The sequence below is a fragment of the Zalophus californianus genome, chromosome 8 (genome assembly GCF_009762305.2).
Source record: "Zalophus californianus isolate mZalCal1 chromosome 8, mZalCal1.pri.v2, whole genome shotgun sequence".
NCBI classification, from domain to species: domain Eukaryota; kingdom Metazoa; phylum Chordata; class Mammalia; order Carnivora; family Otariidae; genus Zalophus; species Zalophus californianus.
The window spans coordinates 84,090,337-84,114,244 of NC_045602.1; the positions used below are offsets into that span (position 1 = coordinate 84,090,337).

At 47.9% G+C, this 23,908-nt stretch overlaps 1 protein-coding gene and 2 long non-coding RNA genes across 10 annotated transcripts in view; 2 read left to right on the forward strand and 1 right to left on the reverse strand.

Moving 5' to 3' along the window:
* The window catches only part of LOC113936919, a 121,772-nt gene extending 106,695 nt beyond the window's left edge, over positions 1-15,077 (reverse strand). For 5 of the 7 annotated variants that reach the window (XR_003524421.2, XR_003524417.2, XR_003524415.2 and 2 more), the window contains exon 1: positions 14,139-14,350. This is a non-coding gene — a long non-coding RNA (uncharacterized LOC113936919). Of the gene's footprint in view, positions 1-13,224; positions 13,349-14,138; positions 14,351-14,989 lie in introns of those variants that run through there. The other 2 variants (XR_003524419.2, XR_003524416.2) reach the window with 2 other exon arrangements.
* An 82-nt stretch (positions 15,078-15,159) lies between these two features.
* Positions 15,160-17,246, forward strand: LOC113938007. The gene is made up of 3 exons (XR_003524784.1): positions 15,160-15,449; positions 15,679-15,738; positions 16,360-17,246. It is a non-coding gene; the product is annotated as an uncharacterized LOC113938007 (long non-coding RNA).
* Positions 17,247-17,374: 128 nt separating this feature from the next.
* POU3F3 (POU class 3 homeobox 3) lies at positions 17,375-23,104 on the forward strand. 2 transcript variants are annotated; one of them, XR_003524783.1, is made up of 2 exons: positions 17,375-20,153; positions 20,712-23,104. XR_003524783.1 is itself a non-coding variant. In XM_027623075.1 (1 exon), exon 1 carries the CDS (start codon positions 17,426-17,428, stop codon positions 18,923-18,925), a length of 1,500 nt encoding a protein of 499 aa, XP_027478876.1. In that variant the 5' UTR covers positions 17,375-17,425; the 3' UTR covers positions 18,926-20,485. The 2 variants fall into 2 exon arrangements, 1 of the variants encoding a protein (XP_027478876.1); XM_027623075.1 differs by lacking the exon at positions 20,712-23,104 and having other exon boundaries at positions 17,375-20,485.
* The last annotated feature ends 804 nt before the right edge of the window (positions 23,105-23,908 follow it).

Here is a 23,908-nt window from a genome sequence, read left to right on the forward strand (position 1 = left end):
CCTGAAGTTATACCAAATATGAAATCAGCAATATTTTATTTTTATCTAGCCTACATTTTTATTTGTTCATGGAGTATTCATGCTTTATGTGTTAGAACAATACTTAAGCGTGTTTAATTACATGAATGCAAAATGTAGTGACAATTTTCCAGAATTTTTTGAGAAAGCAAAGCTTATTAATAGAGATTCTTAGATGCTATTTTTAAAATCATATTTGCAACCAGGTATCTTTTTTTAAAATTACCAGTAATTAGTTTATTAACGATCTTTAGATTAAGCCCAAATCATACTCAATCTTAGCCTACTCTACCAAAGACTACTTTAAAATAGTCTGTGGGCCTAATTACCACCTACAATATGTAACACTGCCCTCTCGTATTTTCTCAATTTTTTGTCCCCCATCTCCCCCCCGAAAAAGTAAAGTAAGAAAGTAAAAGGAGACCACCTTTCAAATTACACTGAGAAAATTGCCCTCCCTACAAGATCCTTGAAAATGTGTTCAGCAAATGTTTCCAAGTCAGAGCAGACGAGGAGACTAAAATTCTAGTTCATTACATGTATAATGCTAACATTTTAATCCATTGCTAGATGTAAATAACTTTAGTGATCCCAGTTGGACTATTTAACATTAATTTAAAATATTTTATAATATGTGTATGTGTCTCCTCTCATGGGGCTAACTAGAAAGGTGAACAATTATCCAATCAATGCACTCAGCCAAACCTGGCAAGTCAGGCCCCTCAACACTTTCTATTTGAATCTGGTAAATATTCATCCGGAGATCCATTCAGGTGTGTGTTCCATTCTCATTACACTGGCAGAATGAAGAATCAAGCAGTATCTCACAGAATTCGCTGTCATCTTACAAATTTAATCACTACAGATAGCCAATCTAGATTGTTGAAATTTCGCTATGTCTTCTCTCTTTTTTTCTTAATAGCTAAGGCAGAAGGGAGAGCAGCCTGAATTCTCCAGATAATTAATTCAACTCTCTGATTTATTTTGCCTTCGGTAGACTTCGCCTGGTTCTCTCTTTAAAAGACGCTGGTAGTTGGATGAGGAAAAAAATAAATAAATGTTTTGAGAGAATACAGATACATCTCCCCTCAATGTGTGTCATTGGTAAATGTCTAAACATTGAGGCTGACTACCTGAAATCCCTCTTGGGTGTCTCTCTGAACCTTTACTGAATTAGCTTCACCCAAATGCTTACAGGCTTGGGAAGGAGAAAGAGAGAGGGAAAGGGGGGGGAGGGAGAGAGAAAATGATTAGTCTATGAAGTTGGGAGTTTAAATTCGAGGGGATTGAAAAGGTAAGTCGCTAGGAAAAATGGTTTGACAGAATAACTTGTAGTCCACCAACATCTTAGCTGTTTCCTAAGAGCCTCATTGGATATGAAACTTAAGATCTGTCAACATTTTATAGTTGCCCTGATTTAATAAGCATTTTTCTTTCTTTTCTTTAACTGCCAAATTTTTTAATAAAATTGAATCTTGGATGCCTACAGTCTGGGGTGTTTTATTTGCTATATTATAGTTCTGTCTGCTGTTAGGCCCCAGAATGCCAAAGTATTTATTCTGACAAATCTTTCTATATGTGTAACTTGAGCCTACTAAAATAGTCCTTTACCCACTTCATTAATTAAATCGACAGAAAAGATTCTTTTACATTTTGGTAGTGAATGACTCTTGGTCCAAATTTTTGAATGAATGTTGCACATTTTAAAATAGTTACATAGCCTGTGTCTACTCATATCATGCCACACCATCACACAGAAAACTTTCTAAAATAAAAGACTAACTTATTTTTGCAGTTGATTTCAAAACCCCATCTAGCGTAAGATGTTTTTTGCCTCTTTCCAAGCAATATTCCTTTTTAAAAAATTTTCACTTTGTGGTATTTTCATCATTTTGACTTCAAACTTTTTAATAAAGAGATTAAGAAACAAACCTGGGAAAGCAGCTTACTAAATTGATTTTTGTTTTCACAAGCTCACGGCTAATATTTAGATACTACTGAGGAGTTATCAGTCTTTGAAATACTCTCTCTGAAATAAATAAGTGACAAATTACATGAGGGAACACCACCATAAATATGTTTTTCAGGAAAGAAATATACATTTAAATAAACATAGAAAAACCAAAATAATATTTTACAGTATCAGTAAAAGCAACTCTCATTATGTGAGAAAGCTTATGTGAGAAAGCTCTTCCTATCACGGTCTTCAAGAAAGTTTTAAAACTTTATCATTTTGATTCCTTTATTAACTAGGACAAATAGCTTTTAAAGCATAACATTCAGATATAACACTTCTTTACATTTGCTCGGCACAAGGCACAAAAGTGTATTTGGATTCTTGCCAATGTATTTATTTTAACTGTAATTCTTATTTTAAGAAAAAAAAACCTTTGAAAATACCAAGATTCAGAATATTATCTAACAAGAAGCAAATAGGTAACATGTCATCCCATGTTATACAAATCATTTCAAGTATAAATATATGCTTCAAATTTCCTGTTTATACTCTGAATTATCACTAGACTACTGAAAGTCTTTTGATGATATAAAGGCCCATAAAATTAAAATACTTAAAAATGTTTTCTTTACAGTAGAATGGAAAATAAAATTAATGCTCTTTTTCATTGCTTCCAGAATTTAATTTTTGTTCTAAAGCAACAGTATTTAATTTGCAGGGGGAAAAAAAATACCTGAATTTAGATAGACTATTTCTATTTTAAATGTGCATTCTAAGGTACAATGCCTTTTTATTCTACATAAGACAAGTTATTTTAAGTTCGTAGTACTTTTAAATGGGGTGTGCTTAAAATATTAATACTATGCATGTATTATTTACTGATTTCTGTGGGGTCATCTACAGTTAGCTCAATTCAGATTTAAAAATAAATTTTGAACATTTTTTCAATAGGAATACAATTTACTCACTCTCCCAGCTATTTTAAGACTATCTGTTATAGAACGTATTGTTAATCGTAGAAGTTTGCTATATTACACATGGACATGTTATATGCAAATGCATTCAGTTGGGGTATGTATATATGTTGTTATGTTATGTACATAAACATCTACCCATGTGCATATGTATATTTACATCATGTATAAATATGTGTATATTACCAAAGGGTACTATACTGAAGGAGGAGGAGGAGCTTCTAAGGATTGCCAAACAATATTTTAGTTAACTGTTAACTGAGTGCTGTTTTCTATGGAAGTAATTAGCTTCTCCTTTTTTTCACAGTCCCAAAGGTGGGTGTTTATAGACATGGTTTAGATATTTACTGTTTTCCAAAAGGCTAGTTGTATAATCGTATGTCAACATAAGCTTTAAATAAATTAGTGATAGCCTCCCCTGCACCTTCCCCTTCTCTTAGGAAAGCCTATGGGCAAGCAGCTTGATAAATAATTCAAAGAAAAGCTAAATTCTGATTTTCCAAAAACAAAAACTCATCTCATTAAACATTAACTTCTCACCATTAACGTTCATTATTAAAATTTAGCCATCTATAAATTAACCGGTGAAAAGGAATAACTGAAATTCTATCAAGATATTAGCTGCTTAGGTCTCTTGAGGTGAGCATCTGTAAATTTCACTTACAGCCTTTCTCCAGGACAGGAGGTCTTATAAAGAATTGTGGTGAATAGGAAAAACACCTAACAAGAAATAAAAAAATACATATGTGCCACTGGTATCTCCAAATTACTGAAAATACTCAGATGCAAACATGGGGGCAAAAAGAGGACAATTAAAAAGTATTTATAAAGTTTCTCCTTAGGGTCCTCTGAATCTCACGCTATTAAAATACAGTTTGGGTTCATATTCTCAGTAATGGAGAGAATATTTAGCCTTTTTCTGAATTCTCTCTGCCCTGTCTTCCCTTTAAGAGTTGAACAATCTGGATGGGACTGGTTAATGTTTTAAGAAGGAGGGATTGCATCTGGCCCAAGTTTTCTTCTGCTAGTCTGCTTTTCTCTCCTGTAATGAGAGATAACTGACAGCCCTGTTTTGTATGAAATTATGGAAATCACAGACTGGAGGAAAGGGGAGTCATTATTTTAGAACTGAAAAGGTGTGGGTGTCTTCAGTTCCCCCCAAAATTGTCCATCACTGGAAAGGAGCCAGTAAACTGGAAAGGGGCTGAGGACAGTGGCACATAACAGGAGCACAACTAGTCAGCTAAAGAGACAGCCAGAATGTGATTTTCAATTGATTGCTACCTCCTCCCTAAGCGTCCAAAAATAAAAACAACCTCCAAGCAGTTTTTAAGACTAAGACAGAGAGGAAGCAGATACACAAGCCCCTGAACCGTGGCTTCCCGGTGAGTGAAATCCAGTCTTCAGAGCAGGCTGGATGATGGAAATGCTCTCGGTGGCATTTCTCAGCGAACATTGTCCCTTTCAGTCTTACCCTCGCTCACGTGAGTCGGGGCGTCCATGAATATCCCCGGACCACAAGAGGGATCTCTTTGGGAATCAGACGCGACGAAGGCAAAAGAAGGAGACGCACGTGCAGAGATGGGGTGTGTGTTGGGAAGGGGGGGTTGTGGGTGAACTCCAGGCTTGCAGATTTAGATCTCAAGGCTGAGAATGTTACGCTTGCACAGGAGCATCCCATCCCGTACCGCCTCCTGCCCTGCCCTGCGCGCGCACCGCACTCACACGCACGCCCTCGCACACGCACACACTCGCACCCGCACATCGCTCCAAGCCTTTCCGCTCGCCGGACTGCTGAGGAGGAAGCCCCTCCGAGGCGGGCTCGCCGGAGGGGAAGGGGCCCGACCCCGCGCTGACCCCCGCGAGCGCACCGCGCGGGCCCGGAACGAGGCGCGCGGGCCGCCGGCACAAGCGGGGGCTGTCCGGCGCAGACCGGACAGGAGGCGGGAGCAGGCCGTGAAGGGTGGTGTCGCCGCCGCCCTCCCTCCCCGCGCCTCCCTGCGTGCCCCTCGCTCCCTCCTCCCGCCCCGCCCCGCCGCGCCTCCGCCGCGCCTCCGCCGCGGGGAGGAGGTGTTCGAAGGAGGCGGTGGCGCCGCGTGTGCGCGCGCGTGTGGGCGTAGCGGTGGGTAGCGCGGGGAACCCACGCGGTCCGGACGCCCCCGCGAGCGGCGCGCTGGCTCCTCCCGGCGCTGGCCTGCAGGGGGCGCCGCGCGTTGGCGCCCCGGAGAGGGCAGGGCGGGGCGGGGCGGGGCGGGGGGGAACCAGCAGCCACCCTCCCCGCGCAGAGGAGGGGCCGGGCGGAGGACCCGGACAGAAGCGGGTTTCCCGCGCGCCTCGCGGAAAAGGTCGGGCGGCGTCCTGAGGCCGGGGCTCACCCGCCGCCGGACTGAGTGATTGCACGCTGTCACCAACGAGAGGCCGCGGGGCGTCGCAGCCCGCTGTCCGGTCTCCGCGGCTGGAGGAAGCCACGAGCTGGCAGGGGGAGTTTGCCACCTGGCTGCTTGGCTTGGCTTGGCTCAGTCCTTACTGTGGAGTTGGGAGGCAGAGCCTTTCTTTTCTCTCCTCGCACAGCCGCGCAAAGCGTCGCAAAGTTTCCCACCACTCGGGGAACGAAGGCGGATCGAGTTCGAGCCTAGCTTCCTGGCTGGGACGACCCGAAAGTACCAGAAGTCTGGCCCTCGAGCTGCGCCCTTGGCTTCCCCAGTAGTCACCTCAAATGCACGCCCCTTCCCTGGCCGAGCGCGGATGCGGCGGGTCCTGGGCTGGGGGAACCGGGAGACCCGGGATTCGGCTGCCGGCGCCGCGCCCGCCTTCCCGCTCGACGGGGCTCTGCGCCCCCACCCCCCACCCCCGGGACTTGCCCACCCTGCAGCATCGCTGGAAGGGAGGAGAATAGGGGCCACGCTCCCAGAGGTACAGAGTTCGAGTCCTCACGGGCCACCGAGGAAGAGGCTTGATCCGTCCCGGGGACTCTGCACACACCCCACGGGGTGCCCAGGGTCAAAAGTGCCCTTGGAGTAAACCTGACTTTGTGAAACCTCGAACTCTGGGGTGTCCACGTCCCTTTCTCATTCCAGAAGTTCAGCTGAGCTTTGGATAGTAACTGTCCCCCGTCCTGATCGCGACCCAGCAGCCAAGCCAAGGCCAGAGGTGTGCGAATTTTTTTTTTAAAGACCCACATCTTATAAGTGTGAGATTTTTATCAGGCAGTACAGATTACTTAAAGCGTACCATTTCTCCGCGATCCAATTTTATTAGGATTTACTCTCATTTGTGCTTCACTTCTCTGGGGAAATAATGCTTTGATTAATGTAATCCTGGCCCGGGATCCGCCACATGCCCCTCGCCCCTCTCCCAAGAGAAAGGGCCTGTTTGACAAACAATAACAGAGCAGTAACTCTTGCAATCTGCCCACACCTTTGGGGGTGGCTGGGGAGAGGGTGACACACACGTTCAAACGCCTTTTGCTAAATGCAATGGTGAGAGAAGGCAGCGGCCTCTGCAAGGAGCGAACTTTCCAGACGCAAAGCCCTGGGCATCGAGGCGCGGGGGGGCTCATGGGGAGGGACTCTGGGTGGGGTGCGCGCGTGGGTGCATGTGCGCGCCTGCCCTCTGCGCCCAGTGTCTGCCTCTTTGTCACCCGCCTCAGGCCTCCGCCACAGGGATCTGCGCGCTCTCCGTGGGCAGTCCCCGGACCCAGGGCGCGTCCACAGCGCCCACCCGCGGCCCCAAAACACCTCGAGAGCAGATCTTAGGAGATAACCAGGCACCGACCTGAGGTGCCCTGCAGCTGCCAAAACCTCGGCTAGAAACCTAGAATGTGGGATCACATCCAGTGGTTCTCCTCATGCATACATGCATGTTTCCATCCACCCATGCATACATGCATACCATACAAATCTGCGGACGCAGGCACGAAGAGCTGCACCTCACCCTTGCTTAGGGTTGAGAACGGGCGCCCCCTTTCCGCTCTCCCTCCTCCCGCGCAGCCCTGGCCCCCTCCCGAAGGGAGAACAACAGCTCAATTACGGAAAGGAGCGAAGGAAAGAAATCCCAGGCTCGGAGGCGCCCGCTGCTGCTTCTCGGGTCCCCTTCCCTTACGCCCCCTCCCCACCCCCACTGTCCCCAGCTCGGGGAGGGCGGGGATGCGGCGGTGCGAAGGGGTCCTGGCCCTGCTCCGCCAGAACAAAGCCCACCGCGGGAGCCCGCGGACGCGCACCAAGCCAGTGACAAAGGCAGGCGGGCGGCGCGAGCTCCAAGTCTGCGCTCCTGCGGCGGAGCGGGAAGGAGGCCTGGAAGGTGGGGAGCGATTTGCACCCTGTTTTCCCTGAGCTGCTCCCTCTTGCTCCTGCGTACCCAATGACCTGTTAGGGTGACTCAGCGTTCACCTCTTCGCTGTCCCGCACCCCTATTTCCCTCTCTCTTGTCCCTTTCGGTCCCCAATCTCCCTTTTTTCTCCACCTTACTCCTTTTACCTCTTTGCCTTTGCCTCTTTTTTTTTTTTTAAATCTCTTTCCATTTTTCTTTTCCATAGAAAAGCAATGCTAATTTGACTTCTGAAAGCCGCTGTGGGCGTCCAAACGACAGTTTGAAAGACCTTACCGGGCAGTGCTTAGGGAGAAAGGGGAGTAACGGGATCCTCTTAATTTTATTAGGCACACTGTGATCTAAAAAAAATAAAAGGCAGTCTAAGGAAGCAGAGCTTGGCCCTGGGGCCCCCACAAGTCGCCACCTATCCGGGAGAAGTCACTTCTGACAGCCGCAAATGGGGGGCCGGGGCGGGGAGGGGGGTGCGAGATCTCTCCGCTCTGCAATGGAGCCCTCGAGTCTTGGTGTCCCCCAATGCAAACCTAGTTTCTAGGGAAAGTTCCAATCGGACTTTATAACCCTGGCAAGGAATCGCCTGCAGACCCCTGCAAGGAAATTGTAGTGTTTTCCAACTTAGGATACTTCAAGGGTCAGTTTTTGTCCAAGTCAAGTTTTACTCGTTTTTGCGTTGTGAACCAAAAATAAAGGGAACAGCCTATGCCGTTTGGACAATACATGCCATGACTTATGGGGATTTTTGCACCCTGATATAATACTAAATGAAGATTTGAGGTCTCTCAAGCATCACTATAAGCCTGGGATCCTCCCCTTGGGCTTTCTTGAGTAAGCAGGCTCCCTACAGAAAATCTGAGAGGAGGGGAGCCTTCAAAGAAATAGGGGATAGGTCACTTTTAACTTGGGACAAACCCCAGCACATGAAGCTACAGTGAGCAAGGTCACTTAGTTCTACTGTCAGTCTCTTTACCAGATATAAGGCTGAAATTATATTGCTGCAAACCATATAGTGGTTGAAGTATCAAATATCAATAAGCATTGATAATGTATTTTAAAGTTGGGAATGTATTTGAAAGGTGAACAAAATAGCTACACTTTCTGGAAGACCCCCCGTGGCTGATGGGTCCAGGGTGGGCCTAAGGAGGGAGCCTGACATGAAGTGGGAACTTCCACATTCACAGAAGAGGCACTGCATTAAGCACCATTTGGGGAAAATGTCCAAAGGAGCAGCCTTCAGCCTGATAAGCTACACCCAGCTCCTCAGACAATAGCTGAGTTCAAATGCCAAAAAAATCTAATAATAAAATACAGAGACACCAAAGTGCAAGAATTGTTTTTTGATGTGCCACGATGACTCTTACCCATCACAAAACTACTCAGTTCCGAGGCAGAAAGGAGACACTGTATAATGTACAGGGAACGGTCTGGATAGAGGGTGTTCCCAAAGGAGAGAGGAGTTCAGTTCTGTTAGAACCACAAGCTCCAAAAATCCAACCACCCCTCTGGCAAGGCTGAGTTAATATTTCTGGGTTTTGTTTTTAAAAACACAGACACAAATGCATGCGCGCGCGCGCGCACACACACACACACACACACACACACACACACACACACACCAAGTTGACCTTGGAATATTTTTCTAGCTAGTACATACCCACATGTTTTGGTTAATAAATCATCATCATCACTCTGGTCAATCAGCTGGGTTCTATGTTACCTAGCCCTGTGAATTTAAATTCGAAGAAGACCATTGTGTTGTGGGTTGGGGGGGTGGGGAGGTGAGAGGGGAAGGCAAGAATAGTCCATCACGTTGTGTCAGCTATGGCTTCCCTAGCGATTGGTAGTTTTCATTACCAGACTTGTCAGGTGCATACGTGCAGCTAGAGTGGGCAAACACTTGGAAATGGGTTGTTTTAAAAGCATGCACTCGATAACCAACTTATTGTGCCTTTTTCATTTAGATTCCACAATCCGAAATAGCCTGTAGTTTAAAGCATCAGAAGTAAAGCTTCTTATTATTTAGGGTGAGAATTTATAGTGTCTGCATTTATAATTGCTCCTCCAAACCCATCTTAAAAAAAAAAACAAAAACAAAAACAAAAACTAAGTGTTGGCTCCTTTCCTACAGATCAGATAAATCAGTTATCAAAGTGATACAAAGAACTGGGCTGGGGGGGCAGTATCAGCAGGCTTCAAAAAAAAAAAAAAACTTAGCAAGACCAAGAAACAACTCATCCACTGCCAAGACGACAAATACTCATTTCCACCCAAAAGCTGCTGTTGAAGAGCCCTTTCCTTTGTATATGGTACACAGTGTGGGTTGTGAGTATGCTTAACATTTTAATTTGTAAATGATAATGGCAAATGTGATTCTACTCTGCTAAGGTGTCAGAGCACCTTATCATTCTCAAATGGAAGCAAATGAGTGAATACCCATTTTGTGTTTTGTACGTTTGACCCAGGTAATGTTCTTCATTCTCTCGTTTGGCAAAAGCAATTTCACCATCCCCAACAATTAAAAGTCTGTAGTTTTGCCCAGCAAAATAATTCATACCCAGCCTGATCGTTTCCACCTCCAAATCATTATAGATTTCTATAATATGTCAGTTCTCAAATTAACTTGTTGCTTTACCCAGAATTATTATTTTCTGTTTCTTTTACTTTAGGTAACCTAAGACTATAGATATCATAAGGAGCGAGCATTCTTTTTCATGTGTGTGTGTGTGTGTGTGTGTGTGTGTGTCTTTAAGTACCTTTGCAAGAAAGGAAAGTAAGTAGCAGCCAAGAAGATAGTTACAATCACAGATCTCCTGAAACCAAAAAAATACCATGCTCTAAATATGTACAATTATTGCTTTTTCCCCAAAACTGGCTAAATAGAGAAAATGTTTCCTTTCTCCTTAATAATTTTTAAATGCATTTAGCGACCCTGGGCACACAAAGTAAACTAGAGCTTGGAGGCATTTGTCCAGTTCACGTGAATCTCCCCCAGAAGTCTTTTGTCTGAAAAGTCCGGAGAGCTGAAGAAAAAGCAATGTTTGGATTCAGATTACACAGTTTCCTCAAATTTCCACCTTGTCTTATTAGCACAAACCTGACAGTATATTTCCTGACTCCAAATGTGAGAGCTCGCGTTCGAAAATCATGAATTAAAATGTTGTTCAGAGTATCTGCTTTGCTTATATTATTCCCATAATCTCTCAACTCTCCTAGAATTAAATGCCATTTATAAATCCAAACCTTGACTTTTTCAAGTTAGTTTCAAGGAAAAACTTCTCATGGCTGGAACCTGGTTGACTTGGAGTTGAGTTTGAAAGAATAAGGTGTCTTTTCCCTTCTTCCAGAGGGACTTTAGGGCTTTCATGAAACGTGCCCCCTTCCTAACAGGCTCTGTGACACATTCACAGGTGCGTTGAACCACTGAACCGTGGAAGCCAGCTTCTCACTTCCAGTCACTCATGGCTTCCCTTCCTTAGTCACGGTCTCTAAATCTCCTTGGGAAAATTGTTAGTGACAAACTGACTAATTCCTCAGAACCGGTCAGGATTTGCCCTTCACTATTTTAGGAAGTTTTCCGCACATCTTTTTCATCCTTTGCCACAATAAAGTCCAGTCTTCATTGGCAGTATCTAAAAATCTGAGTCAGAAACCTTGTGCTCTACTAAAACTTTTCTTCAACTGTGTTAAGTAATATTGTCCTAAAAAGTTTCAAGCCCACAGTTACCTCTCACCGATGGCTATTTTGTATTTTCTTTTCCCTAAGGAGGCTTTCCAGGGTAAATCCCAAATCCTTCTACAACTATAGGAAGTAGCAAGAATTGAAGTAGCCATATAAATATCAAATAGAGTAAAAGGGTTCCTGGATGCCTTGCCTAAATCTCCAAGAGCTTGAGTTTTATTTAGAAGTCAAAGCGTGTATCAAGTTGAAGAACGTTTATTATTTAACAGATAATACCTTAGAACGCATTTTTGCTCTCTTGACTGACTTGCTTCCCCAAAAATACAACCTGAAATGTAGCTTAAGTAACTTATTCTATGCCCTTGATAATTTTTTAAATGTTCTTGCTTTCACAGCCCAATTCTGTTTTCCAGTCCTATATACACTTCACTGAAAGAAATGGACAAATGCTTTTTTTGTTTTTCTGTGTTTTTGTTTTTTTTTTTTAACTGTATTTCCTTCAGGGCCATTTCACAGACCGGGATGGGTGGGAGACAGAGAGGTCACGGTCCTCGTATTTAAAACTCTGTGTTATGTAATGAATTCACTCCTCATTGTGAATATGCATAGAAAGGTAAGGGTGTTTGTTCCTTTGGCAAGTTTGGAGGAGCAGATTTGCTTTTCAAACCGCTACATTTTACCTGCTAAGACGAGTCAGTGCGCCCCCTGCTGACAAGTCAATAGTGCGACTCCTGAGTACTTCCAAAGTTTATTTTGTTCAGTAAACCGTGTCATATAAAATTAACAACAACCAATAAAATTAGCTTATATGTTTCAACTGTAAAAGTCCAAAACAAAATAAAGCTAGTTTTAGTGGCGCTAGAAATCTCTAGTTTGGCTTCTTCTCTTTGGCTGAACCAAGGTCCTTTTATCTAAAGCCCAGTGCACAAACATATAGCTTAATGTGACTAGTGTTCTTCCTTTTATTTCTTTCTCTATGGCAACCAATATGCTCTGCTCAGAAATGTTCCCCATCAAGGAAACAAATGATCTTCAGGGAGCAGCTCTATATGGCATCTGGTCCAATGGAGCACAGAGAGTTAACCCCAGTCAAAAGCAACGCTGCCAAGCACGTAAACAAGGAGTGGAAAACTGGCGATTCTTACCCCCTCCCCAACTGAAACCTCTTCCTCCCTCCTTACAAACCATTTCACTGATTTGGCATCAACTGTTTCCAAAGAAATTACAAATCTTAAATTGTAAGGTGTTCCGGAGGCAAAAGTGCAATAAAATTCCAGCCATTTGATTCTACCCCCTCATCACACCAGACGCGGCTTCCTTTAAAAAGAACAAAACCAAGAAGCTTTTACAATCCTCTCCAGCCTATTTCACTAAGGTAAGGTGCCCACACAGGCTTGGCCTTGGCCTAGCTATTTCCTACAGCCATATTTATCTAATTAACTGCACCTCATAAGTAAGTTCCCCCTCGATTTTTACAAAACCCAGGGACAGTGGCAAGGGGGGGGTACAAAGCTGGCTGTCAAAATGGAAAACAAAATAAAATCTAGTTTTCAATAATAAAGGTCCCGCTTCCTTTGGGAATAAAGTGTAGGATGTCCTGGTTAGTTTTGATTGATCACTCTCTTTTCTGATGGACTTTCACTACCGAGCTGGAAGGCAGCAACTAAGACTGCTCCCCAGACTCGGCATTAACCAGGGGTGCACTGACTTCCTGCCTCCTCTTCCTCCCCTGCTTCCTTCCACTGTGGCTCTCTGCCTTCCCTTTGCCAAGCCCTCCCCCCATCCCCCTGCTCCCATCAGAAATACCCCCACCACAATCCCAGACAAGCACACACGGGTCACCACATCAGCCCTGGCTACAGAAAGGGGGTATCTTCCCCTCCACTTCTGATTCGCTAGGAAAAAAAACCCCCAAAGCAAGAAATATGTATAATATGGCGTGCTTTATAATCATTTTTTCTAGGGCTTCCCCCACACACACAATCAACAATTAAAATTAATAGCACTCTCCTCCCCCACCCCCCAAAAAGTGAAATGCCTCACAGTGGGGAGCTTTGGAATGAGTCCATCTTTTTATGTAATATTTTAGCAGGGTTGAGTTTTTTTACGCTTCCCCAGCACACTTTCCCTTCCTTCCTTCAAAACAGTTGCTCTGTGAACCCTCTCTAGTCCCAAGCAATGAAAATAAGCTCCCAAATCTACAAGAGCATAAATAACCCGGAAAAGAGAAGGAGAAAGAGAGAAAACAGGTAAAGAAAATGAAAAGGACTTACCGAGCAAACTTCCAGGGTTAGATTTTAAAATAAAAGAAGATGTTTTATTATTTTTTTAAAGGTGCATAGGAGGGGGGAGGCATATTCTCAACTCCCCAGAACCGATGCATCCTTAGTCTTCCCTTTACACTGACTCCTCTAAACCCAGCTCTCCACCAGTCTATTATTTTCACCAAAATATATGAAAATGTATGCAAATGAAAATCAGCACTAACTGTTCTCCCCTTGTTATATACTTTGGATTTTTTTTCCAGACAAAACAATCACACTAGGCAAAGGGAGGGGGCGGATGGGGTGGGGCTGGGGGGGGAGGCTGGGGAGCTCGGGAGAACTAAGTACGCGGAAAGGGGGGAGGACGAAGGGGACAGACCTCGGAACAGAAGTGTATTTCTGTTATCGAGGAGCACAGCGTTTTGGGGGGCTTCCCATATGCACACACACCCTCCTTGAAAAGAAAGAAAGTGGATCTGTTTGCAGAGGCGCTATCACGTTTCATCAGGCCACCTGAGACTGCCTTTGAAAGCGTGTACTGTGAAATTCATAGCAGTAATTTAGACAAAATCCTCACTGTATATTAATGAAAGGCGGCCCCATGGCTCTGTTCCTATCCTCCCCATTCAGTGTAAACAAAACCACGAGACTCTCTCGGTTTTTGAGCCGGATCCAAGCAAAATCGGCAGGAAAGGAAAACACGGGGTGCTGGCACCGACTATTCAAACGTCTGCACCTGGAGATCTCAGATTTATTCAATGAAATCTGTGTTCCATCTTTTATATATACATATACACATACATAAATATAAAAAAGGAACGTTAGGGGGACGTAGAGGGGGGAAAATCCGTTGTGTTTGGGGTTTGGTTACCGCTGCCTTTCAGATCTGTACCTTAGCAATAATGGCTTTGCTAAAAACCTACCTACGGCGGTATCTCTCACCCGGCAATCAGGAGCTGGACGAGATCCTACAGAAATCCTACGCGTCTACTGTTAATCTTGAGATCACGCAAAGGCGTAGCTTGCGGCTGGGCTGGAGAGCTCTAGCTTTAACTGAGTTCACCTAACTGCGTTCAGCCAGAGGAATTATTCATCGGGAGAGGGCAGCCCCGTTCACAGCTTAATCGGAGCACACCGGCGGCTCCGCATCTACCTCCAGGGCCGCCGCGGCGCCGCTGGAGCTCAGGACTGCCAGCTTCAGGAGCAGGCTGGGGGCGACTGGCGCAGGGCTGGCGCACCCGCAGCCAGGGGTGCGGGGCGCACGCCCACGCACACTCATTAGGAACGATGTATTTATTGAATGTCCGAGTTGGGTTAGTTCATTGGAAATCCCCGAGGAGGGTTCAATTTGCCCTTGTTTTCGTTGCCACTTTCTCTTTTTTCTTGGTTCGCTGAGGTTCCTCTGTGCAGCGTTTCCGCTTGGCCGCGTCCCCCCACCCCCGCTTCTCCCGCCTACCCTGCGCGCGCCCCCTCCCGTCCCCCTTAACTCTTTCAGCCTGGCTGGGGCTGAGACAGCGTTTGTCGCCGCCAGCCCATCCACTACGCAAACCCATCTGAAACAGAAAAGAAAGAAAAAGCACCACTGTGTCTAAGAATAGCGAGCAAGCAAAACACCCCTAATAACCATAGAGGGGGGAAAATATACACACACACACACACATATACACACACGCACAATGTAAGCGGTGGAGGGCGCGGCTAGTGGATCCCGGTTCTTTAGGCCGGCTCCTGCTGCAGTGGGAATTCCCGGAGCCATTGGGTGGAATACACTTACGATGGATCTATGGGGAAAGGTCGAGCTGATTGCTTTTCAAATACATCGCAGGGCTCTGCTGACCGGCACCCTCCAAACACACAAGGACACGCTCGCTACTTGCTTGACTCCCAGAGGAGGGGGGAGGGAAGAAGGGAGGGAGAGCGGAGAGGCAGAGAGGGGGTGGGGGAGAGAGCGAGCCGCGGCAGCTAGCGGTCCGTCTCGCACGCGCGGGCACCGCGCTGGTCCTGGGCTGCAGGTTTCCTAGATGATGGCATCCGAGAACTTAAACAAAGGGGGACGCCGCCGGCGCAAAGCGGCTGCGGAAAGTTGCGGTGGCGGATTTCCAAGGAGCGCGGCCACGACCCGAGCCCTTGGCGATGCGAGCTCTCCCTTTCCACCCCCGCCGAGACAGAGACGGGGGCCGGCTGGTGAAGGAAAAAGGAAACTTTGAAACCACTGGGGATACATCAGCCTATAGGTATTAGCGTGAATGGTGCATCCATGCCGCGCGCTTTACAAATCTCTGGGATGGGGGTCGGGGGGGCGGGGAGGACGGCAACACAACGCAGTACTAGGTGAAGTGGATAGGTTGCTATTTTTCATGATTTTTTTCCCCTCTTCATTTTCCTTCTGATTCTAACTCCCCCCCCTTTCTCCCATCCCTCCCTCCCTTTTCTCTCCCCTTTCATCCCCCCCCCCCCCCCCAGACTAGTAACGAACGCCCTGAGCCGCGGAGAGAACGCCAACCTCTCGGCCGGACACTAAGAGTTAAGATGTGGCGGAGGGGGTGGCGGGGGAGGGGCGGAGAGGAGAAAGTGGCGAGGGGGAGGGAGGCTGGGCGGGGGTGGGGGGGGACGACAGATTTCCAGCTTCTACGACGCTCTGCCTAAATTAAAAAGCAACCAATCGGAACGGCCGGAAGGGGGGCCGCGCGTCCTGAGCCAGTCATTCTGGGCCTGCCAATCACCCAGCGGGTAGCCAATCAGCGGGGGCCCTGGTGCTCGACTTCCTTGTATTTGGGAAAGTGTGGTGGTGGGTGCGCGCTCGCGGCGGAGGGTAAACATTCGACAGTCCCTGCTCTGAGAGGGAGGGACAGAGAGCGAACTGTCAGATCCCAGCGAGAGCAGGCGGGCGAGAGAGGGAGAGGGGGAGAGAGAGAGAGAGAGGGAGGGAGAGGGAAAGTGAGAGAGGGAGAGAGAGCGCGAACGAGGGCGCAGAGCGAGCTCCCGCTGCAACTCCGCTCCGGCTCGGCCAGCGCCAGCGCCGTCGGTGCACTCTACGAGCCGTGCAACGTGCCCGCTGGAGTTGGTTGTGTACCAAGGATCCCCTATATGCACACACACACCTCCACCTCCACCAATGCACTCTTCTTCCTCCTCCTCCTCCAGACAACTGCTGGGAAAAAAATAAAACACCAACCCCAACCGTCAGCAACAAGGTAACAGAGCCATTCGACCTCATTTTTCTCCTGTTCAATTTTTTCCTTGTTATATTTGTTTCCTAATTTCTGCCCAAAAGGAAAGATGTCGCATCAGACTGTGACTGTTGCGAGGAGAATGAAAAAGGACTCTTGTTTCAGAGGCAACCAAGAGCTCCGGCAATAGCAACTTCAGAGAAATGCACCATCGCAAGAAGTTTTCCTAGGACAGAACAAAACTTGAAACGAAAGGACCAGAGGAGGAGAGCAGGAGCCCGCCTCTCCTCTCCGCACACGCGAGCAGCCAGCATCACCACGCCTTCAAGGACGAAAAAAGTTTTACTACTCTAAAGGAAAACCAGTGAAATGTGTTCCTGAGGAGAAGAGAAGAGAGCGGGCAAGGGAAGGAGCGGTCCGGTTGCTGGTCATCCATAATTTGGTTAAGGAAGAAAGGAACGGCTGCTTTCTTTGTTGTCTGCCGTGAAACCTTCACTTAGCAGGTGGACTGAGCCCCGCGCCCGGGCAGAGTCCGCACTCGCCAGAGGACAGCAGGAGGAGCGGGAGCCGGCGCGCCCCGCCAAAGAGCCCGGAGCGCAGGCCCGCGCCCCGCCGGGTGAGCCCCGCTGGAGCGAGCGGAACGCGCCGGGGCTGGGGGGCGGCCACGACCCCCCCTGAAGGGGGCGGCCACGGAGCGCGCCCCGAGAAGCGAGCCCCCCTCCCCAGAGCGCTGCTCCTGCTGCTGCTGCTGCTGCTGCTGCTGACCAAGGCCGGCCGGCGACCCCCGCGCCCTGCCGAGCGGCCTTGCAGCTGCAGCCGGGGGCCGCGGCGGCGGCGGCGGCGGCGGGGGCGGAGGCGGCGGAGGAGGAGGCGGCGGCGAAGGCGGCGGGGCCGGCCGGGGCCCGGGGCGGGGGCGGGGGAGGAGGGGGGGGGAGGAGGCGGGAGGCGGGGGGGGCGCGGCGGCGGCGGCGGCGGCGGCCGCGGCTGCTGCTGCGGCGGCGGCGGTGGTGGCGGCGGTGGGGTGGCGGGAGCGGAGCGGCATGGCCACGGCGGCTTCTAACCCCTACCTGCCGGGGAACAGCCTGCTGGCGGCCGGCTCCATTGTACACTCGGACGCGGCGGGAGCCGGCGGCGGTGGGGGCGGCGGCGGCGGGGGTGGCGGCGGCGGCGCGGGAGGCGGCGGGGGCGGCATGCAGCCCGGCAGCGCCGCCGTGACCTCGGGCGCCTACCGAGGGGACCCGTCCTCCGTCAAGATGGTCCAGAGCGACTTCATGCAGGGGGCCATGGCCGCCAGCAACGGCGGCCATATGCTAAGCCACGCGCATCAGTGGGTCACAGCCCTGCCCCACGCCGCCGCCGCCGCCGCCGCCGCCGCCGCCGCCGCCGTGGAGGCGAGCTCGCCGTGGTCCGGCAGCGCCGTGGGCATGGCCGGCAGCCCCCAGCAGCCGCCGCAGCCGCCGCCGCCGCCGCCGCCGCAGGGCCCCGACGTGAAGGGCGGCTCCGGACGCGACGATCTGCACGCGGGCACAGCGCTGCACCACCGCGGGCCGCCACACCTCGGGCCCCCGCCGCCGCCCCCGCACCAGGGCCACCCGGGGGGCTGGGGGGCCGCCGCCGCCGCAGCCGCAGCCGCCGCCGCCGCCGCCGCCGCCGCACACCTCCCGTCCATGGCCGGAGGCCAGCAGCCGCCGCCTCAGAGTCTGCTCTACTCGCAGCCCGGGGGCTTCACGGTGAACGGCATGCTGAGCGCGCCCCCGGGTCCGGGCGGCGGCGGCGGCGGCGCGGGCGGCGGCGCCCAGAGCCTGGTGCACCCGGGGCTGGTGCGCGGGGACACGCCCGAGCTGGCCGAGCACCACCACCACCACCACCACCACGCGCACCCGCATCCGCCTCACCCGCACCACGCGCAGGGGCCTCCGCACCACGGCGGCGGCGGCGCGGGGCCCGGACTCAACAGCCACGACCCGCACTCGGACGAGGACACGCCGACGTCGGACGACCTGGAGCAGTTCGCCAAGCAGTTCAAGCAGAGGCGCATCAAACTCGGCTTCACGCAGGCCGACGTGGGGCTGGCGCTGGGCACGCTGTATGGCAACGTGTTCTCGCAGACCACCATCTGCCGCTTCGAGGCCCTGCAGCTGAGCTTCAAGAACATGTGCAAGCTCAAGCCGCTGCTGAACAAGTGGCTGGAGGAGGCGGACTCGAGCACCGGCAGCCCCACAAGCATCGACAAGATCGCGGCGCAGGGCCGCAAGCGCAAGAAGCGGACCTCCATCGAGGTGAGCGTCAAGGGCGCGCTCGAGAGCCACTTCCTCAAGTGCCCCAAGCCCTCCGCGCAGGAGATCACCAACCTGGCCGACAGCCTGCAGCTCGAGAAGGAGGTGGTGCGGGTCTGGTTCTGCAACCGGCGCCAAAAGGAGAAGCGCATGACGCCGCCCGGGATCCAACAGCAGACGCCCGACGACGTCTACTCGCAGGTGGGCACCGTGAGCGCCGACACGCCGCCGCCGCACCACGGACTGCAGACGAGCGTGCAGTGAAGGCAAGGGGCGCAGCGCAAAGAGGGCCGCCGCCGCCGCCTCCGCAGCCGCTGTCAGCACCGCCACCAACCCCCGCCGCCGCCGCCGCCGCCGCCGCCGCCGCAGCCGCCGCAGCGCCAACCCCGCACTGGGGCCGCACCGGGCCCGAGCCGGTCCGCCGCCCTCCCCTCCGCCCAAAGACAAACATGCCCGCCTTTGGAGGAAAAAGAGAGAGAGAGACGGACCAAGGAGACATTTCTCAAGTCCAAGGAAGGAGGGGCAAAACAAAAGCGTAATAAATACCCAGACTGTTTTATATACATATATATAACAAACAAAACCGGAAGAGAAAAAGGAGGCGATCATGAGATCTCGTTTATACTGTGGTGGTGTTTCCTTTTTGTTTTTCTTTTTCTTTTTAAAGAAGGGTGAAGATGCCTAGCGCACCAAAACTGCACTCGTGAGGTTTTTTTCCCACCCTAGGAAGTCCTACACGGCAACGGTGGACAGCACCTAGCACCTGCCTCGTCCTCTCCTCTTAAAAAAAAGAAAAAAAGGCAAAAAAAAAGCACCCCTCTCTCCTTTTCACTCACTCCCCCCTCCAAAGGGCTGCCTAAAGTGATCTACCGAAACTTTCTTTCCTGGGAGCGACCTGAAAGAAAGCAGAGGCACCGGGTTTAATCAGGGGTTGACTCTGTGCTCGGGGCCCTGTTTTTCTTGGCCATGTTAAAGTCATTTGGGGACAAATTGACTATGAAATGGGAAGGAGAAAACAAAGAACAGTCTTCAGAAATAAAGGAAAGGAAATATTCACAGCTTCTGAAATTAACAGACTGAATAGCAAAGCCAAAAAGAAAAAGTATCCTCAAAGTAACCTTGGAAATAAAGCATCACGAAAGAGCGAGGGATGGGCAAGGGAGAAGGGGATGTCCTCCGAGGAGTGGGAGAGGCCCGGCCGAGTCCTGGGCAGGGCGGGCGGACTGGGCGCGGAGCGAGGCCCCGCCACCAACCCCGGCTTTAACGGCGGTCACTCGGGTGGATGAGGCCTAAAGATTCCACCGCTAATATTTTTTTTATTAATATTTTTTATTTTTTATTTCTGGACTGACTCAGATAAAGAGATTTAGAAGGACTGAGCACCAGCTGATGCACTTCTCTGGACTTCTCTCCTCAATCCGTTGCCAACTTTGATTGAATGGGTGCTGTGGATGTGATTATATAATACTGCCATTTCCAAGCAGTGTTTTTGGTAGGTTTTAATAAACAGACTTTTCAAAAGACGGCAATATAGAATTGTTAGATCCGTTGTTGATCTAAAAATATTTGCTTTATATTTTCATTAAATGACTTCTTTTAATATTTTATTCAGAATACTTATGAACTGCTGCAAAACGGTAATTTATTTTTCCCCAGATCTTGTATTACGTGTTTTTTTCAGACGAGCACAAATCAAAATGAAATGAAAATATGGACAGTTGCTAGGTAGTAAGGGTATCTTTTGATGTGATCATTTGATTGTAATTTAATTTGAGTAGTGATTCCGTAAGAGCTGATCGAGAAAATAAATTTGTTAGAATGAAATAGTCTGTGTCTGATGCATAAACACTATGTGGGAAGAAAAGAGTTCTTTAGAAAATATTTTTTTACTAATGCAAATCCTTAAGTGATAGCACTTAGCACCACCTAAGGTATATTTGGAAATAGAGAGTAAAGGACAGACATGACAGAAACCGCTAGTACTTTAACATAGTTGTCACTCCTTGTTAATCCATAAATCTCACAACATTTTTCTCTCCCTTGGTTTCAGTGGGTGTTTTTAGGTGAGATTGTCTAAAGACTAGTCCCTTTCTTGGAGATGTCCTTTATCATCTTTCCCAGAAGATTGGACTACAGCACCAGTAAAAATGTGCCAACTGGTTATTAATGGTTAATACAGAGCTCTTCCCCCACCCAAGTTTAGCCTCTCTTTTCCCTCCCGTCCCCCCAACCATACTGCTAAGTTTCTTTCCTCTTTTTCTGAAGACTAATAGTTCTAAAGAAAAGCTTACAAGTCTATAAAATATTTTTATATTAATTACTTCCCATTAATAACTATATGCAATTCAGTTTAAATTATTAAGCTATATTGGTTTTTTGTTTTGTTTTGTTTGTTTTTCTTGTACTGGAAGAATGTAGTTCTAAAATCCTGACTATGGGCCACACTGCATTACCCTCAGTGTGATTACCAGCTCAGACTTAAGATTCCACGTTTCTATGTTCCGGTCTTTCCCCAGTATGATTCTGTATCTTCTTCACTGGTGCTGGGGCTTTGAGCTTTTTTTGATCACTCTTTAGCTACACCCTGCAGAGCGGTCACATTTATCAAGTTAATGTATCAATATTTACAGTGTGGGAAAATGAAAGTATAATGCCTCAGGTTGTGAGTACTATAGACTCAAAGGCTCTGCTCAGTTGAGTCCCTTCGTATTGTACTTAAAAAAAGTATTTGGGAGTGATAAAGCAATGATTTTATGGATTAATTTCCTCTTAATCTCATTTGGCTGTCACTTTCTGCCTTCTCTCATCTTCCTCTCTCTTCCTCTGATATCGATGCAGGGGTTAAAAAACCCGGAAAACTGTGAGAGCAACAAGGAACAGTCATTTCTTCCAGACAGACCCTGTGTCACTTTCATAAATCAAGCCCAGCCAGATGGCCATGTATTGGGTTGCATTATTTTAAACACCAAATCGTACTAAAAATCACAATCATTTTGATTTGTGAAATCTGAAAAAGGCCATATTTATTAAACAGAGAGAAGGGAAAAAATGAAAACAAGAAACCACAATTTACTTTTCTTTGCCTTCTTGTTTCCTATTTCTCTTGCTATTATAATCTCTCTGCCCAGCGAATTTACAACCTGAGTGGGGGTCGGGGGTGGGGACAAACTTCATCTTTTTTTGAGGGGCTATGGGGGCAAGCAAAGAAGGCCTTATGAGAAAGCTGAGGATTGGGTGTGGTGGTTTTTATATGGTGGATACTACTGGCATGTGAGATGAAATCCTATTTTCCCTACAGGAATGGTAGTGGTTGATTAGAGAGAGAATTGGTCTATTTAAAATTTTAGGAGGTATTTGCTTACTTGATTTGGCTGACAACAAAAGAACTAACATTAGATTTCACACTGTTTTCTATTAAAAAGCAACCTTTGCTGATTACTTTGGAAGGAGCCCAGATTTAAGGGTAGCAGAGTAACTTTTCACTGGAGAAGATGAGAAAGAAAGCCCATTTTATTTCATCATTTTGCATGTCTAAAAGTGAGCTCATGCTTGCACTCCATATTTTTTTTTAAATCAACCCTTTGAATGTATTTACAAAATGAAATTCATGGTTGAAAAACAAAAGAGGGCAGCTATAACTGAGAGGTTTTGTGCTAAGGCTTATATTGTTACACATGTAAATAATGAAAATATTGTTATATATCACCAGATCTTTTTAATGAATTTGGTCATTGTGTTCCTTTGCAGCGCAAGTGTCTTGTGCTTCGTAAAGTGCCCATTTGTTTCCTCCATTTCAATCCACCCCCTCCTCCCCTTCCAACCCAAAGGAAAGTGACAAAGTTCTGTTCCATCAATCTGGCTAATCCGGAGCTAGGCCCATTTATAGTTTGCAGTGTCCTGTGGCTCCTGATCAGTTGTCCAAGCCTCTGTCACCTCATTCACCCAACCATCTTCCCCTGCAAGTCTGGGCGATAAATCATTCAAGGTGTATTTAAAATAGTCACTTTTCTGTTGTTGCTCTGCCTTTTTTTTTTTTAACTACTTAGCCAAGGACTACTTCTTTGTTCCAAAATAGAACTGTTCATTATTGATCTTAGAGATTCCCTCTGCTTCCCTGTAGCCTCCAGTGTTTGCTTATTACCATGCTCATAATCTGTTTTGTATGAATGGTTTTCAACATTCAGAGAATAATTGGTTCTAATATTAAATGCAGTATATACAATTGATAGTTTTATCAATAAGTGTAATATTTTAAATAATTTTAACAATTAAATTTGTTTTTTAAATTATATATTTGTAAAGTATTTATCCTGTTGGAAGCAACAATATATTGTTGTATTTATTCGTTTATTTTTGTAATAAATGATCAACCTCTTCAAGCTAAATCAAAAATGACACTTTTATATATTTATACAAAATGCATTTTAAGATATGGGCATATTTGCACCAATTTGTATGTAAATAGAGTAAGAGCCATCAATAACTTGTAGCTTTCAGAACTAAATTGAAGGAAGAAACATTCTCTCCACATGGAGTTTAGTTTGCCCAAGTTCCAGGGTAATTAATCAAACTCTAAAATGGATGCAACAAGTATTGGCACTGGATGCAGACTTGAAATTAATTATTTAGGAGGTGGACCTGGTTTTTTTCAAGGCAGAAGGATAGAAATGAAAGAATTCTCTTCTTTCATGAGTTGCACGTGACTGACTGGACTGCTTAGGACAGATGCTGTGTATCAGTGATAAAACCTAATACCTGGCTGTGCTCAGACATCTATGCTGGGGGAAAGGTGTTGAGAGTTAAGACTTCGAGGCTATCAGTGACTCGGAAGCAAGGTGATTAGAAAAAAAAGAGTTGTGTTATATTTGTTTTTCAAAAATAGTTCTTGAAATGGCTGTGAGTGAAGAACCTCTCTCCGCTAGTCCCATTATTGACAGCATGAGCAATCAGTACAGGTGTTGCTGTTGCTGATGTCGGTAAGAGTGAGGCGCCTCAGAAGTGTGGGGACCGCCTCTCCAGCTCTCCGGGTTCTGTAGGTCACTTGGTCATCTCAGTTCCTCTGGGCGGCTGTTCTGAGGGCCTGAAGGTCACCCACGTGACCTCCTGACTGCTGGAGCCCCACCGTGGGCTTGATCTTGATTTCAGTAAGGAAATCAGTGGGCTCTGGGTTTGCCTGAACTTTCCAGTCTAGGAAAGGAAATAGTGCGGAGGCTGGAAGACCTGGGTGGGGGTGGGGGAGCGGAGATA

Coding starts and splice junctions, on each gene's coding strand:
- POU3F3 (XM_027623075.1), top strand. CDS start 17,426: ATGGCCACGGCGGCTTCTAACCCCTACCTGCCGGGGAACAGCCTGCTG.